Below are 16,042 nucleotides of genomic sequence, written 5' to 3' on the forward strand. Positions count from 1 at the left end.
ACTTTCGTACTGATATCCTCAAATTCTGCTTTCCTTGAAAACCTCAAACACCGTACAGCACAGGACCTTGGCAATGGACTTGGACGACCAATATAGTCGACTTCGATATCCCGTCATTCATGGATACAGAATAGGTGAAGAAATTGGAGGCGGTGGATTCTCGAAGTGAGTCATCGAGACTCGCGCTCGCCCGATTAGCACTATACTTTCTTTTCTACAATGGCATGCATTGCCAACCTACACTGAGCTGACGAGATTCGTTCCTCTCAATAGGGTATTTCGAGCAATAGACGATACTCATTCAAGCGTAGCTGCATGTAAAGTAATCAACTTATTCATATCGCCTACGCTTGGATACGGTACACCGAATGTAAAAGAACTACAAAAGGAAGTTCAAGTTCATAAAGCTTTGAAACATGATTTCATTTTACAATTCATACATTCAGAAGTAGTTGACCGGGATCAAGAACAGAAAGGTTGGGTTCCTGGTTTATATATGGTTTTAGAATTGGCTGTTGGAGGTGATCTCTTCGATAAGATTGGTATGTAGATTCTCAATATCTGTTGCCTGAAGGCTGACATCATTCGTTCCGTCCCGTATAGTACCTGATGTTGGGATACCAGAGGAATTAGCCAAATTCTACTTTGCACAGTTAGCTTCTGGAATGGTATGTCCCGACAATGCTCAATACCACGTGAGAAACAAGCTGACGAATCTGATGGACCATAGGAGTTCATACATGAGAAGGGAATCGCTCATCGAGATTTGAAACCGGAGAACTTACTCCTTGCTGCAAATGGGAATCTCAAAATATCAGATTTCGGATTATGCGCTGTATTTAGGCATAAGGGCAAGACACGGTTGCTCAGCGGAAGATGTGGCAGTCTGCCCTACGTTGCACCGGAGGTGAGTCAGTTCCTTTCTTTAACTCGGAGGGCAAGCTGATCCTCGAAGGTTACAGCTGGGTAATCCAGCTGGACAAGGGTATGCTGCTGAACCGGTTGATATCTGGGGTATGGGAGTCGTGCTGTATACTCTGCTCGCAGGGAGTGAGTGAATCCCTCGCATTGTCTGCCCATCAGAGTCATCAGACTAATTGTGCTGCTAGATACGCCTTGGGACGAACCTTCGGATGCTTCGCCCGAATTTTGCGCATACAAGACGGGAGAATTGTTACAGTATCCGCCATGGCATGACATCAAGGGTGGAGCAAAGAGTGAGTCAGCTACCACATCCGTATCATCCGGTGACAGCTGACGTCAATATGCCCTGGTAGCTATATTACTTGCCATGTTGACAATAGATCCAAATGAGCGTATAACAATGCAGGGCATAAAGTCTCACCAATGGAGTATGACGTGAGTCACGTTGTTTGTGACTCGTAGGTAACATGTTGAGCACCAGCTTACGCGACGCGATTCTCAGACCTAGTCAACTGCGGCGAGAGCAAATTCCCGAGGCTTTGATGCTGGGTATGACGCAGAATGGGATGATGGATATCATAAATCCAGTCGTGAAGAACCCTGCTTCTCAAGCATATGTCGCAAGGTGAGCATTATTATCAATTTCCAGTTTTAAATCCTTGGCTGAAAATCTGTTTCTCAATACAGTCAAAGAGCGAAGAATGAGAGTCAATGGGGTAGTCAGTTCAATCAGCAAGAATCGCAGTTCATGAGAATGACCGGAAATATTGTATGTTTCCCAACTTCCTTACACCCCTATGAGTCGGGGAGACTCACACTTTCGATGCTGATTATTTTTTTTTAGACTCAATCTGGTTCTCTGCAAACAATAACAACCAGATTCTGGCTCACGCTGAATGTTCAACAATCGTTCGAATTGTTATCTGCATATTTCAAGCAGGAACTAGGAGAGCAGAACGTGAGGCTGAACCCTCACAAGTTACGTATAGAGGTGGTTAAGCCTGCCGGTGTTAAGACTGTAAGAGGGACGATTATATTATCGGAAGATGGTGACTATGGACAAGGTGAAATGACAACAGTTATCATGCGTAAAGGACCCAACGTGAGTGTCCTACCACCACGTCGAGCGAAATTCATTACCAAGAAGCTCCGCGGGATCCACGAGCTGACTTGAAAGCATATGACGTATCAGGGTTCAATATTGCATTGGAAATCTTTCTGGTGGACTGTTTCCATGTGTCCACAACTGGCACCTTATCTCCTGAGAACGGACCAGAAATGATGCGAGTGGTAGTATCGCCACCTTCAGAAAATCTTTTTACAAGATCCACAGGAAGAATAGTCTTTTGGACACAATCCTTGTGGCATAGATGGTCAATTGAATCAGTCCAGGATTACCTGGTCTAAGTTCCCCCTCAATGTCTGACAGGTGAATTCCTTTGATAGATGTCATAGATGATGACTCCATAGCGCAGAGTGCTCGTCATACTGTGCAATTGCAAACCTGCGCATGCAAAGCTATCTCATCATGACACAGCATGTCTCAAGACTGTCCTGAGAGACAAAATAGCCTTCATGACCGAATAGAAACTCCAGAATCCTGATATCTTCTACAGCTCTTCGCGTCATAGTAACATGGGCCTTCCAGTCTCATTGAGGAATGTACATTTTTGTTTTTGGAATATCTCATAGATACACTCCCCATTTGTTTTCCACCTTTGATGAAGGCTGCGTCGAGGCCTTCATTTGCATCTCATGGAAATGATATAGTGAGTCAAAAACATCGTACGTCTTCTGGATAATCACATTTTGTCGTCACCTCTGAGAAAGCTCCAACAATTCTTGGGTCTAGACCGCGAAGCCTTCTTATTCTGAATGCAGGTCTTAATCCTACCTTTGATGTGAATCACCGAGTTGCGAGTCTGGATCGAGAAGCCTTCTCTCGTGGAGATTTTCAAATTCTTTTTGAATTTCAAATCGATTGCACATTTCTTTGAATACTTGGGTATAAATAGCATCACATTGGAACCTCAAAGTCCTCGAATTCTTCAGATCAAAACGATATTTGATCACTCACCAATCCCCAAGTGCTTAATTCCAAACGTTTCCAATCAAACACTATCACACGATTATTAACTTGACCTCACACAGCAATATGTCCTCAAATTCAACCCCTAACGACATTCCACAAAGTACCCAAGGTGAATCTTTTTACTCGTTTAAAGACAGAATGTATGGAGCCTGTAATCGGGAAAGAGCTCAATATCTTGAACAATTGAAATTATTTGACCCATCCAGCGACGAGGCGCGAGCCCTCACGAATGGGCATGAACAGTGGTATGAGGGTTGGAAAGCTCGTTGGCAAGAGTATCTCGAAACTTTGCCTCAACCGATCATCGATTTTGAAAGCTATAGAAGTCTTGATCAATTCGGTGATATTACAATCCAAGCTAACAACGCCGAAGAATTCGAGAGTCAGTGGACCGCTGTAGATTCACAATTTGAAAAGGAATACCGAAGGAGAGTTGCGAATGCCCCTGCGGCTGGACAGGACACCGAGGTATTGTATGACGAGTACATGAGAGGCTCTGGGGAATGGGAGACATATCTCCAAGACGGACTCAAACTATTCGGCATTTCTGCGTAGCTGCGAACGCTGATGCAGCTATACTCACTCATCGGTTCGCTGCCTACCGGATCCAAACCTTCGACTGCTCTGTTTTGCCGACTAGTAGGAGAAAAGTTTGTGAAAGATGATGGTCTGTTCTGTTGAAATTACGTGATGGCTCGATCGCTCGAAATTTAGTCTCTTCCTTTTAAGTAGTTCATAGTATCTGACTATAGTCTCTCTTCTATATCTCTATGCAACCATCGTAACCTACAAGATATTCTACATACTATTCGTAACAAGCGATAGCGCTGCTCGTTCGTTCCAATTAGGCTCTTGAGCTCAAGCCCTCTTGATTGTATGATGTTGCAATCACATGATAAGTAGCTCGCACTAAATGTATTCTCTCCCTGAATTAATTTAAAAAGTCTCTAACTATAGTCTCTTTTTTTGCTAGATTCACAATTTTCCAAAGACAATTTCAGTGGCCAACCTGCTCAAAGAAGACATCCTGCCAACGATGGCCTTACCAAACACGAGAGTAAGGGCTCTCACAGTCACCCGGAAGAGTGGGTAGTCGGCAATAGAGATACCGTTTTTTCAGACAAAGCTCCTGAGAGCGAAGAGGAATTTTTCGAAGCCTCGAAGAAGCTTTCCCCCGAAGATTTCGATACTTCACATTGCGAGTCCGAAGATCAATCTAAAATTCAGCTCGACAGACTGGGACAGCGCATCACTCAAATTTGGGAGTCTAGCAACAAGAGGCCTGAAGCTCGGGAAACATATTTGAATGATTGCAAGAAGCTATATTACGCTTGGTACGAGCATGCCTCCAAGTGGAGCAATGTATCAGCCAACACCAACATGTATGGTTACTCTTCCCATCAGTAAGTTTGCTTCGAATATCGCTGTTTGGAGTCTCCTTGTCCTAATACACATAGCAGGGCGCTAAGGACGTCATAGATAAGATGAGCATAGACTAAATTGGGTGGAGCAGAGATATATAGCCCTAGGACCTGTACATTTATGAATAGACTGTACAACCCGACTTCCCATTACTTATCCATAAGACATGTATATCTCGTGAACCTCGTCTCGCTATTTATTTAGCAATCCTCGTATTCGCATTCCCGCTCCTGCTCAGAAGCAGACCATATTTCGTCTCGACCGATTTTCACACTCTTCGATGAAAAGATTCGGATTCGCAGTCGCTTGAATGGAAACGGACGTGTATATTCTGACTTAGACCGCTAAATAAGGGGCACGAATTTGCAATTGTTGCTCAGAATATACTGCTTCGTACAATCAGTACAGTAGTCACAGTAGATTTATGTGATTTATGCGAAGTTCATAATGGATATCACTCAGAAATCACTACATTTTGATCTGATGAACGGCGCAGTGGCAAATTGTGCAAGATTTTCCGACACATACAACGCTAGGGGAAAAGCCTTGAATGGGATCGTATCAAACACTCATCTCCCATATGATGAGAAAGAACGCTGATTCGCCGCAATATGCTTACACCATTACCTGATGTATGTGTAGTAGTGAGAGCACAAAGCTTTCATTCGACTAAGTGCTACAACCAAGTGCGAACCTTTCTGTGAAAATGGGGTTTTTGTTCTGCTTTTCTTCTCGATTTTGGTGACGTCAATGCTCTGACGAAAGTCCTGTAGTCATCTTTTGTGAGCTTTTCCCCTGCGATACACCTCTATCTTTGCTCGTAAACAGCAGAAAAGAGTGTCGTCCTTTCTGCACCTGCCAACAAGAGCAGATTTATAATGATCGTTGCAACACAACTTCGGGGATAGATAAATGGATGGATGGGTGTTTGGCATTTTCTGTCCTTTCATTCCAGGGGTCGAGACTCTGCATTGTCTAATCCCCACACTTTTTCAGCTATACATCCAATGTCTACTCAGAGCGTGCTCCATTCTCAAATTGACGTCATGGCTTTTGATGTCGTTTCAAGACGTCATTGTATTGTGGTGTCTGTGTTTTGAGCCTGGGCCTTTGGTATGTCTTGGCCTGGGCAGAAGAATCGAGTAAGAGATTAGTTCTTTTTATTGGATAACCTTTGATCAACTTATGACAATACCAATGGAGCTAAGCTATCAAGTCACATCCTTTCATATGTGTGAACAGTTCCGAGGTTTCATAATATGTATGAAAGGAAAGATATAGAATGACGAAAACACAAATTTGAATGTGAAATAAACATGTTAATCCTTTCTTTCTACTTGTGCTCCACTTGCCTTCTTACACCTTTCTTTCGTGCTTGCTTTCTCACTCCTCCTTTCAAATACTTTACCCTTTGACCTGTTCGACTCGTTAAAACATAAAAATATAATCAAGACCAAATATGATATCTATAAATAGGGGCATAGGAACGGTCAAAATATCTGATAATTTAACTTACTTCCATAACTTTATATACAAACTTTCACTTGAATTGATCTAACATTTATACAACAATCGAAATGTCTGAATACAACAGATTTCAGCACCCTACTGACAGCTCCAAAGATCCTTTTGACTTGTCAGATATGTCCAAAGAGGAGAAAGCCGGATACATGCGCCTGTTGTTGACTGTCATGACAAAGTCATGGGCAAAAGTCAAGAAGGAAGCTGAAGAGCACGAAAGCGGGCCATCTCAACAGAGTTACAACAATTACTACGCAGATTTGAGCGCTTGGTCAGGCGCCTCCAACGAGCTTTCAAAAGCAGGGATTTCCGGATATCCTACAGGATGGATGGAATGGTCTCAAGCCAGCCGGGAAGACCCAGGATATCCTACAGGATGGATGGAATTGCCTCAAGCCAGCTCCAGCTGGGAAGACCCAGTACGTTCAAACAAGTGCAGTGTTTTAAGTGTCGCTAACAAAATTTTGCAATTTTCCGGTCGTAGTCGATATATATCAACCACCGATAAAGAGGAGATTAATGAAGAGGATGAATTTGATCCTGCTTCTAAGCAAGGTGGAGGTGTATCTTAGGCTGACCGGTAGATGAAGTATGATATGTATGATTAAGTAAAGTCGGTTCGTTAATATGCAGTGTTTAGGAGTTGGATTTGATTATCATGTGAACGTAATTGCATTTGACCTGCTATTGTGGCGCGAGTCTATCCGAATTGCATGTATGATATACTATAAAAAGCTCTAAGACATCATCTACAACAATATCCTTCCGTAGATCAATCTATCACATCCAGTATGTATGTTTATATTTCTATCGGTTGTTTACTAATGGATCATATACAATTAGCATACGATCGGAAATTCCTTTCCAAAAAAGGAAACACTCACGTAAACTTCCAATACATATCTTTCATCTTCTTTCAATTCCTCAATAAAGTCTTCAGCTCTCTTTCTTTCCATACCATCATCCGTTAAACTTCCAACTAATGCTTCAAATACATCAGGTACAGGCCAAGTAGGTCCACAAAGGTAAAAGTAAGCTGCATGTGATCCTTCTCCTTTCAATAATTTAGAAAGCATCTTCTTATCAGCAGACATTTTATGTTGAATATATGTCTTTGAATCTGAATCTCTAGAGAATGCTAATCCAGCATGAGAGATAATACCAGATTTAATATAAGCTTCAATTTCTTCCCCATACAAGTATTCTTGAGATCTATATCTTGATCCAAAGTAGTAGATAAGTGGTCCAACTTCAATACCTTGAGTTCGTTGCCATGCTCTATGTTGCATGAATGCTCTGAATGGCGCAGCACTAAATAGAGTCAAGATCATGTCAGCAGTGAAATATAGATACATGAATTTGATTCGACGTACCCAGTACCGAGACCAGCCATGATGATAGGTTGCTTGTTGTCAGGAGGTAATTTCATAACGGATGGTTTGATTGAGACAGTGACCTTAGCACCAGGAGCAAGAGCAGCAAGGTATCGAGTACATTGACCGAATCGAGGAGAGCCTATATCGTAAAACGTTTAGCTTATCATGCAAGTGATTTTTCTAACAAGACAACACACCCTTTGAATCAGTCCAGTCGACGGTAACAATCAAGAGCTCTACCTTGTCTCCTACAGCCTTTTGCGAAGAAGCGATAGAGTAGTGTCGAGGCTTGATCTCAGGGATCATACCGATCAATTCTCCAATACTTGGTCTAGCAGTCTTGTATCTGAACAAAACATCTGCGAAAGTGACAGTCTCTTTCTCAGCCATCTTTTGGAAAAGCTCAGCACCTTCAGGGGCAGAGATGAACTTGAGAGCCATAGCATCGGCTTTGGCTTTAGCGGTTTTGGACAGTGCGGCGTAGAAAGCTTTTCCGGGTCTGCCGAAAAGATCGACGTTTTGTTGTAGAAGTTGGAATATAGTTCTAGTTTCGTTTGTTCCAGCTTTGAGAGGATTGGCGAAAGTAACAAGATCATCGGGTTGAACGCCGTACCATGAACAGAAATCAAGGACTTCTTGAGCATCGTTCCAACCGTGAATACCAATAGCTTCTCCGATCTCGTATTTCAGACCTGTACCGGCGGTATCGAGTTCAAGGTGGAATACGTTTCTGTCATAGGTGATAGGTGTGAGTCTTCGGTTCTCTGAAACAGTGACCAAGAAAGTCTCATCAGCCATAGATGGTCTCAGACCATTGATACCTGGTTTGTTGGCTGATTCGTCGGAGTCGACAACCTTGCCGTCGGGAACAGCGAAAGCTTCTCGGAAGAACAAATGTCTGGCAGCGAGTTCCCAGTTGGTATTGAGGGGTTTCTCATCGGCGTGGACATCTACAATACCAGCTGTACCGGAAAGAGCGTCCCATTCCCAAGCGGATTTGACTTTCTCGGTCTTGCCCTCTTCAAGTTCAGGTACTTCCCATTCGGCTGGTCGGACTTCGGTCAGAGCGGCTTGAGCGATTTCGACATCTCCCCTGTTAAGTTGGTGAGAGTGGAAAGCGTCAAGAACCTTCCATACACCGGCAGATAATTTCTGAGTACCGGTATACAAAAGGAGGAAGGCGACTTGCTCCTGGATGGGAAGTACGGGAGAGGCTGACAGGTCAAGCAAGAAGACTCGAAGGTTCTTCGATTTGATAGTCAAGATCTCTGATCGGGTAAGCTTGACAGCAACCTCTTCTTCGGACCAAGGCAGTTCCAAAACGACGATTGATCCATCTTTAGCGGATGCCAAGACATCGGTAGATTTGATGACATTGGCATCGTTGATCCAAGTGACATCGGAAGCTTGGTTAACAGATAAGTTCTGGTTGGCAGCACCGGAGGGAGCAAGCGAAAGCACCGATTTGACGCCTCGAGCAGCGGAAGAACCGAATTGCGCCAATCGAGTCTCGAGCGATGGTGACGAAAGGAACAAGTGGGAAAGCAATTGGGGAAGAGGTGAAAGAGGTGATGTGAAGAAAGAGACGACCTTTCCTGGCACAGCTGACTTCTTGGCTGGGATGACGTCGGTGTATGCAGAAGCGACAACTGACTTGACGTTTGGGAGAACAGCTTTGCTTGATCCAGAAGCGGAGTAAAGGGCAGACAGGGTGAGGGCTTTGAGTGCTTCAGCATCAGCCTTGGTAGCCCCTAATACTGATACGGTTTTTCGTTCAGCACCTTCGGCGGACGTAAGGGCATTGTACACTTCTTCCGATGATGGGGAGAAGGTGTTGTACTCAAACAAGGTGGATCCGGCGGGGAGATTGCTGTGAATAGCTTGAGCAAGTTTGCCGACGGGAGCAACGTAAACTTGCGAAGCCGATTGGTCGAATGATTTAGTGGATGAGATGGCGGCATCGGAAGGAGTAGGGAAAGAATACGAAGTTGTTTCCCTGCTGTCAAGAGACGATGACACGACATGGACAACCTTTCTGGCTTCAGAACCGTATAATTTGGCTGAGTTTTCCAGTAGTCCTTTGCCGGATGACGAGAAGACAACTTCCCAACCTTCAGGTACGGAGAGAAGATCCTTCAATACACCGGCAGTATAGAGACCATCGGCGAATTCAAGGTTTTCATCAACGATAGTGGTTGAAAGGTGAACAACGACATCTCCATTGATTCGCTCAAGAGAAGGTATAAGGTAAGGTAAGGTCTTGATGGAAGCAAAGACCGAGAGTTTGCCAGATGACTTTGATGCGTAACCAGCTAATTCCAACCCAGCACCTTCACGAGTTTGCAATTCGTGAATTTTCTTTCCTCCAAATTCGGCTAATCTAGCACCGAAGCCAACTTGAGTAGCATCATCGTAAACCCATACTGATTCTGAGTGCTTGACGGCAAAGGCTTCGAGAACTTCGATACCTGAAGCAAAGACAGTGGCTCCAGATTTTGTGTGTGGGGTAGGTGCTGACGAAGAAAGTAAATGGGAGTAGTAACCTGAATCATTAGGTGCAGGGGACGCATCGGGCAAGGAAGCGTCGATTAAAGCCTTTTGTATCGATTTGGCATCGGGTGATTTTCCGCCATCTTCAGATACAGCTGTTGAGGATGAAGAGTAAGGGGTTGATGATCCATCGGCGTCGAGGTTGAGTCCAGCATCGGCTTTCATGGTGGCGATTTGGGATTTACCGGCAGGAACACCTGGAGCCGATGTAAGGGAGGAAGTGAGGACGACAGGAGCCATGATGGTTCAGTGAGACTATACAAGATAGCAAGGAAAGGGAAAGGGTTTGTGGTTGCTCTGATGAGCTTTTGTTTAATACAAGAAAAATAAGAATAGGACAAAAGAATAAATAGGTACGTTGTAACTGGCTGTATACATGAAAAAGTTGAACCGATATGATTTTGGTATTCCGGTTTTTGATCAACTTTTGGTGATGTGATCAGGGTAAAAAATCACAAAATTATTCCAGATATCAGCTTCAGATTAGGAATTATAAGATTAACTGTGGGGCACTAAACCGATGGCGCAATTCAGATCAATCACAATATTCGGAAAAAAAGAACAGGCACGTGGGGAGGCCTGATGTCCAGCATTGCATCGGAGGTTACCGCTTTGACCATGCAGCACCTAAATGACGTGGCTTTGTCTGATCGCATATGGATGCAGTGTTTTGCACGTGGTGACTTATCACTAGTGTATGGATATCTCGTACTAACGTTTCGAAAGCAAGAAAGTCGAAAGTCAAAATAATGTCAGCGACCATTAATAACTCATTAGCAGCATAGAAAAGTCCGCACTCTCTACAGCATCGTGATCTCACAAAACCTACCTTCGGTATCTCCTTGGCCAAACCATCCCAGTCAATTGTCATAGATTTATTCACCAAAACACAAAATAGACTCAAAGGGCTGCTACCAAAATGGCCTCAAATTTACATAACCTCCTCTCCTCATTACGTTCTCCGATATTTCAAACAATTTCGAATCCTACATCTTCACGAATGGGTACCAAATACTTGAGACGTCGGTTGCGAGGACCATCAATAGCATCATACTATCCTCAATTGACAAATCCTTTTCCATCAATATCAGCTTTAAATAAAACGCACCCTTCAAATCCATTTGCAGGTTGGCAAGGATCTAAATTACCAGAACAATTAACTACTCCTACATCTGGTAAAGTGATAATGGAGAATGTCGTTTGGAAAAATGAAGGAAACATGTTAAGGAATAGTGAATTAGTAGATGAAGGATTCGAAGAGGTTTCCAGGAAGAGAGGCTTAGGTTGGCTAGCTGATGGAGCAGAAGTGAGAAGAGCAGAAAGAGTTCGAGCGAGAAAGACTGCTGGTAAAGGACCTCCTAAGAAGGGTGAGTTCGATTTTCCCCTTTTTTTCCTGAACCATTAATTCGTGATCACTGACTGACGTGAAACTATGCATGACAGGTCATGGACGAAGATCTCAAATGAAGAAGAAGTAGTAGCTGTTTATTTCTTCTCAGCCAATTGTATTGTGAGTTTTGACTATTCCTAAGTGTGTCCACTGTCAATAATGGCTGACGATGTGCGTCCAGGTACCATTTGCCCATCCATTCATGCATGACTTACATCCATTAGAAAAGCATCCTATGTCACGCGGCGATTTCCTTTCGCAGCGAACGACCTTTGTGTTTTCCGCTCCTATGCGAAGTGGCAGATGTGCTGATGGCAGCGATGGTCACATCCAAACATACTTATGAGACGAGGAAAGTGCTGTGTAAGTTATGTCATTGCGCTACCTTTAGACAGAACCCCTCTCAGAAGTCCAATTCTGAATAGAAATGACGCCACTTGACGTATTCATCACCTTTCTATTCAAGAAAGAAAATCCCAGCAGCTTCAAAGGAGACCATTACACATCATCGTATCATTCAGCATTAGAAATTGGATCCCTTGTGCAGCTCTCGAGTGCATTGTACTTGACATTCGATTCAATCGACTAAATGTGAAATATCTGAAAGCACTTTTTGCAAATTGCCTGACCATTTATTCAGCCTTCGAAAGGGCGCTACTGGTCCCGGCTAAAGGATTGCATTTCCCTTCATATAGTGTGAAGGCTTCTTGCCCATTTGGTTTTCCTTGTACAGTACATCGAATTTCTCAACATATAATCACAACTGTATAAATCAGATCCCTATACTAGATAAAGCTCACTATATCTCTTCTAACTTAATCTTATAACATAATAAGCCTCACGATGTCTACGTTGCAAGATGAAACTTTTCAAGGTGAAGATGAGTCTGTGACTTGTGCTTTGACTTTTCTTTCTCGACAGAACGGTAAGAAGATTCCAATAGCATACGAAGAATTTCCACCCATCAGCTCCAAATTTGATTTAATCATTACAAATACAGAAGATCCCGATGGATGGGTAGGTTCCGAAAATAGGACAAAGAAATGGTTAGAAACAGCAATGACTAACAAACATGATCATTATTCTTTCTACTGTATTTTAACGGATGGCAAACAACATTGGACAGGTAAAGGACAATGTACAGTTACTGATCGATCGGAACTTCTCATTCCTGGAGAACCAGATAAAACATTTGATGCAAACATTGAAAAAAATTCTTTAGAAAAATTGAAAAGTTTTACTATGCAATGTCAACCTTCAAATTCTTACTGGGCCGTTGATAGTCTCGGTATAATACAAAAACCCCATAATACTGGAGATTTGCAAGTCGAATTGACATTTGATGATGAAGAAGATAGTACTACTGGTACTTTCATTAACATTGGAAAGGAAGTTGACCGTCACTTAATATTGGAGTACAAGTCCGGATCTGCTATACCACTTGAAGCTTATAAAAGCGAGAAACAAGCGCTCAACGAGGAATTGGATGGCATTTTCAAAGATGCCACTTTTGTCATGTTCTCGGAATCTAGTATTTCTATAGAAGGGACTGCTTGGAAATGGAAATAAATTTGGTGAATCCTATGCCTGTACATATATCGTCATTAAATATCCTTTGTACATATATACTCATTACATATCCTTTGTACATATATACATATATCGTGATTACAAATATTTCGAATACGTATATTTTGCAATAGTGTATATGATTCTTGAAATGACGGCCAAGTTATTGGGAGAGCCTTCTATTCGTTGCCCAATCCAAGTTACATAGGTAGGAAGGCCTCTGCAGTCTAGGCCTTTCACATCAAAGGCTGACAGTGTATTCGTGCTTCTCTGTATGACGTAGAGCTTTACCTTTCAGCTTTCTTCCTTTGAACATAAATGTCACTGCATTTGAGTCGAAGGCGATAATTGTATCATAGGGTTCAGAAATAAGCATATAAAATACCCAAGAAATCGAACCAGGATAATTGTGGATATATCATTTCTGTCTCAACAAGCTATTTGTTCTTTACTTGTCTTTTCCAGATCTAGTTGATTGTTTTACTCACTCACCTCATTCTCTAATTGTGTGACAAGACTGGAAGAGCACTCCTGTAAAAGTCCGTATGCCATCATCATTTATAAACAGACTCAGGAAGGGTAAGAGAGGTAAATTCCCTGATGACACCGCCGCACCGCTTCTCTCGAAAGATTCACATCCTGAAGAGGACTACGGATCCGTTGCTGAAGCATCTCACCCTGGAAGAAAATATAGAACCCCGTCTAGACAAGTGCTCGCCTTCTTCAAGCGAGAAAATAATGAACCAAGCAGAAATGGAAATTACGCTAAGTCATTGGGAGATGTCGGGATCTTCGATGATGATTATCAAATCACAGTCGATATACATGAACCCTTAGCCTTAGATACTCTTGGTGATGTGTATAGATCAAGTCGTAACATGACAGATGTCGCTTTGAACCCCCAAACAAGCGTTGACATATCTCCAACAAAACAACATATGAACGGATACGCTGTGATCGCCATTTCTGGAATACTTGATGGTTTCAGAACTGAGTTACACCAAAAGCGATCTATCTCCCTGTCACAATTGGTTTCGGCAGAAGGCAAGGAACAGTTGATTGAAAATAACGCGCTCTCCGCAATCAACTCTCTGACTTTCAAAATCAGCCCTGTAGTCATGACCAATGATGAAGGAGGAACTCAGTACAGCTGGGCAGATGCAGCTGCCAAAGATGGAAGGTCGGAACCGAGCCGTTGTATAACGTGCGCTTGCGAAGATTATCTTGGTGACACGGGGCCTAAGAAATTCAGAATGCCAGTAGTACACGATGAGACGACTTCGAATTTCAGCTTCAAAAGCGGCCATATCGATAAAGCTATGGCAACGATCACTTTGATAGGCGTAAGTGGAGATGAGTCGTATCTCAATGACATCCAAAATGCGTTTTCTCCAGCAAGGACAGTTGCCACGAGCGCCCGCTTCCAGCTCGACATGATTTTAACACAAGCAATCGACCAGATCCAGGATGAAGAAGAGACAGAGGAGGAAGATTATTAGGAGCATTTTACTTACGCCGCAACGACATGATACGAGATAGCAAGAAGGACTGAGTAACATTTACTATAGGTTGGCTGAAGCAATCACTGGCAGTTCTGAGCCTGCTTATCGTACTGTATATACATGACTTACACAGCTTTCTTATTTCCTATTTCTTTGTGATGATTTCTATACACTTTGTTCATCTGGTGATACATCTGGATTTAACTTCGACAGAAAAACTAGTACGAAGAGTCTAGTCGCACTCCATACCGGTATTGCCGAGTCAATGAAGACTCAAAAGAGGGTACAGGAGGTAACAACTGTTTCACAACGATTTCCTGATAAGCCTAATAGTGACTCCCAGCGTTTGTGGCAATCAGAAACAAAGCAACGGTATTGCCGATGCACAACATATGAACGTCCCTTACGTCAGACCTCGTCATTGAAATCCTTTCAAAGGTTTACTGAGAGTATCAAGATCCTTTCTGCATCTTTTTTTCGTCTTCTATATGTCAAGTCTGCGCCTAAGCGATGAATTTCTGCTGAATCGACTCGATTGGAAAAAGGAGCGTCTTTGAGTAAATGCTTGTCTTACTCTCGAGACACACATATATAAATGCCTACTCGATACATCATTCTTGCTCCGCTCTCCAACTAGATTTATTGGAACATTGTCCTCACCTGCACTACGCGACCAAGAATTAACAGTCGATATGAGCTACTATGCTCAAGCTGATCCAGATGTCGCTTATACCAGACTCTATGTTTCTCCATCAGCTGATACTCTCCTCAACCCTGAAGACCCACAACATTTGCAGTATTCTGCGAATCTATCCGCAGACCTGTATATGCCTTTACGGACTCACTGGATCACAGACTTCACTGAGATTGAACAGAATTCCATTTTCAGCAAAGCTTATGAATGCAAAATTGGGAAGGACATGTTCGACAAGGCTCTTACAGCTTTGCGAAACAATGGATCGAACCCGCGTAACCTCACCGACGCTGTTCTCAATCCAAATGCTAGATTTAGCATCCCATCACCTGATGATAAAGTGGATCGCGAGCTCCCTGATGGATGGAAATACGAGTGGTCTTTGCGATTCCAGCAACAACGAAAGATTTCTGTTAGAGACCTTTTGAACGATTCAACCAAAGCCGATGATCTCATTGAGCAAGATACCTTCCAGAAGATTGATTCTCTCACTCTTATGGTCAAACCAACGAGCTCGGCATGGGCTCAAAGCTCCGCAAGATATGTCTATTTGCCCGCTACAGTCTCGGACATGGACGTTCCGGCGCATTTGAAATTTTTCCGCGATTCAGACTATCCCGGCGATCGCGTTTGTACAGGATCAGAGGTTAGCGGTAGTGAAGTGAACGTCAAATTGACTTGGACTTCCAACTTGTCCAAAATCTTTCAACCAAAAGATTACTACATTCACAATAAGCAGATGGCAAAAGCTTTTGGCGACAAAAAGACCTCCGTCGATGCCCTTAGTACAGCCAGCTTCGAGTTTCGATTGACCCCAAGGAACGAGTCCTGGCCTCTAGAATAAAGAAGACTATCAATTACACCTCCTTGCCATTTCATTCCGAGACCACCTGTCAACCCTCGTTCGATGAAAGAGAACACCACTCCGATTTCTATCCTCATTTGTAGACATGCTCGTTTTCAATACCTCATAGACATATATATATGTTCTACCATCCCCAA

At 43.0% G+C, this 16,042-nt stretch overlaps 8 protein-coding genes across 8 annotated transcripts; 7 read left to right on the forward strand and 1 right to left on the reverse strand.

Annotated features, from left to right (window-relative positions):
- Positions 1–73: 73 nt before the first annotated feature.
- On the forward strand, positions 74–2,206 carry I206_107601 (uncharacterized protein; the record flags this gene model as incomplete). The annotated part of the gene is made up of 11 exons (XM_019157646.1): positions 74–165; positions 274–542; positions 604–668; positions 731–907; positions 963–1,050; positions 1,110–1,217; positions 1,278–1,359; positions 1,427–1,549; positions 1,612–1,693; positions 1,769–2,026; positions 2,117–2,206. The coding sequence occupies 11 exons, from the start codon at positions 74–76 to the stop codon at positions 2,204–2,206; spliced, it is 1,434 nt and encodes a 477-aa protein (XP_019009286.1).
- Positions 2,207–3,079: 873 nt separating this feature from the next.
- Positions 3,080–3,571, forward strand: I206_107602 (uncharacterized protein; the record flags this gene model as incomplete). Its single annotated transcript, XM_019157647.1, has 1 exon — positions 3,080–3,571. The coding sequence occupies one exon, from the start codon at positions 3,080–3,082 to the stop codon at positions 3,569–3,571; it is 492 nt and encodes a 163-aa protein (XP_019009287.1).
- Positions 3,572–6,015: 2,444 nt separating this feature from the next.
- Positions 6,016–6,531, forward strand: I206_107603 (uncharacterized protein; the record flags this gene model as incomplete). Its single annotated transcript, XM_019157648.1, has 1 exon — positions 6,016–6,531. One exon carries the CDS (start codon positions 6,016–6,018, stop codon positions 6,529–6,531), a length of 516 nt encoding a protein of 171 aa, XP_019009288.1.
- Positions 6,532–6,798: 267 nt separating this feature from the next.
- I206_107604 (uncharacterized protein) lies at positions 6,799–10,125 on the reverse strand (the record flags this gene model as incomplete). The annotated part of the gene is made up of 3 exons (XM_019157649.2): positions 6,799–7,270; positions 7,333–7,474; positions 7,533–10,125. 3 exons carry the CDS (start codon positions 10,123–10,125, stop codon positions 6,799–6,801), a joined length of 3,207 nt encoding a protein of 1,068 aa, XP_019009289.2.
- A 679-nt stretch (positions 10,126–10,804) lies between these two features.
- Positions 10,805–11,363, forward strand: I206_107605 (mitochondrial 37S ribosomal mS33 domain-containing protein; the record flags this gene model as incomplete). Its single annotated transcript, XM_019157650.1, has 2 exons — positions 10,805–11,252; positions 11,329–11,363. The coding sequence occupies 2 exons, from the start codon at positions 10,805–10,807 to the stop codon at positions 11,361–11,363; spliced, it is 483 nt and encodes a 160-aa protein (XP_019009290.1).
- Positions 11,364–12,118: 755 nt separating this feature from the next.
- On the forward strand, positions 12,119–12,844 carry I206_107606 (uncharacterized protein; the record flags this gene model as incomplete). Its single annotated transcript, XM_019157651.1, has 1 exon — positions 12,119–12,844. One exon carries the CDS (start codon positions 12,119–12,121, stop codon positions 12,842–12,844), a length of 726 nt encoding a protein of 241 aa, XP_019009291.1.
- A 545-nt stretch (positions 12,845–13,389) lies between these two features.
- Positions 13,390–14,343, forward strand: I206_107607 (uncharacterized protein; the record flags this gene model as incomplete). Its single annotated transcript, XM_019157652.1, has 1 exon — positions 13,390–14,343. The coding sequence occupies one exon, from the start codon at positions 13,390–13,392 to the stop codon at positions 14,341–14,343; it is 954 nt and encodes a 317-aa protein (XP_019009292.1).
- A 695-nt stretch (positions 14,344–15,038) lies between these two features.
- On the forward strand, positions 15,039–15,884 carry I206_107608 (uncharacterized protein; the record flags this gene model as incomplete). The annotated part of the gene is made up of 1 exon (XM_019157653.1): positions 15,039–15,884. One exon carries the CDS (start codon positions 15,039–15,041, stop codon positions 15,882–15,884), a length of 846 nt encoding a protein of 281 aa, XP_019009293.1.
- Positions 15,885–16,042: the final 158 nt, after the last annotated feature.

The sequence above is a fragment of the Kwoniella pini genome, chromosome 11 (genome assembly GCF_000512605.2).
Source record: "Kwoniella pini CBS 10737 chromosome 11, complete sequence".
NCBI lineage: Eukaryota > Fungi > Basidiomycota > Tremellomycetes > Tremellales > Cryptococcaceae > Kwoniella > Kwoniella pini.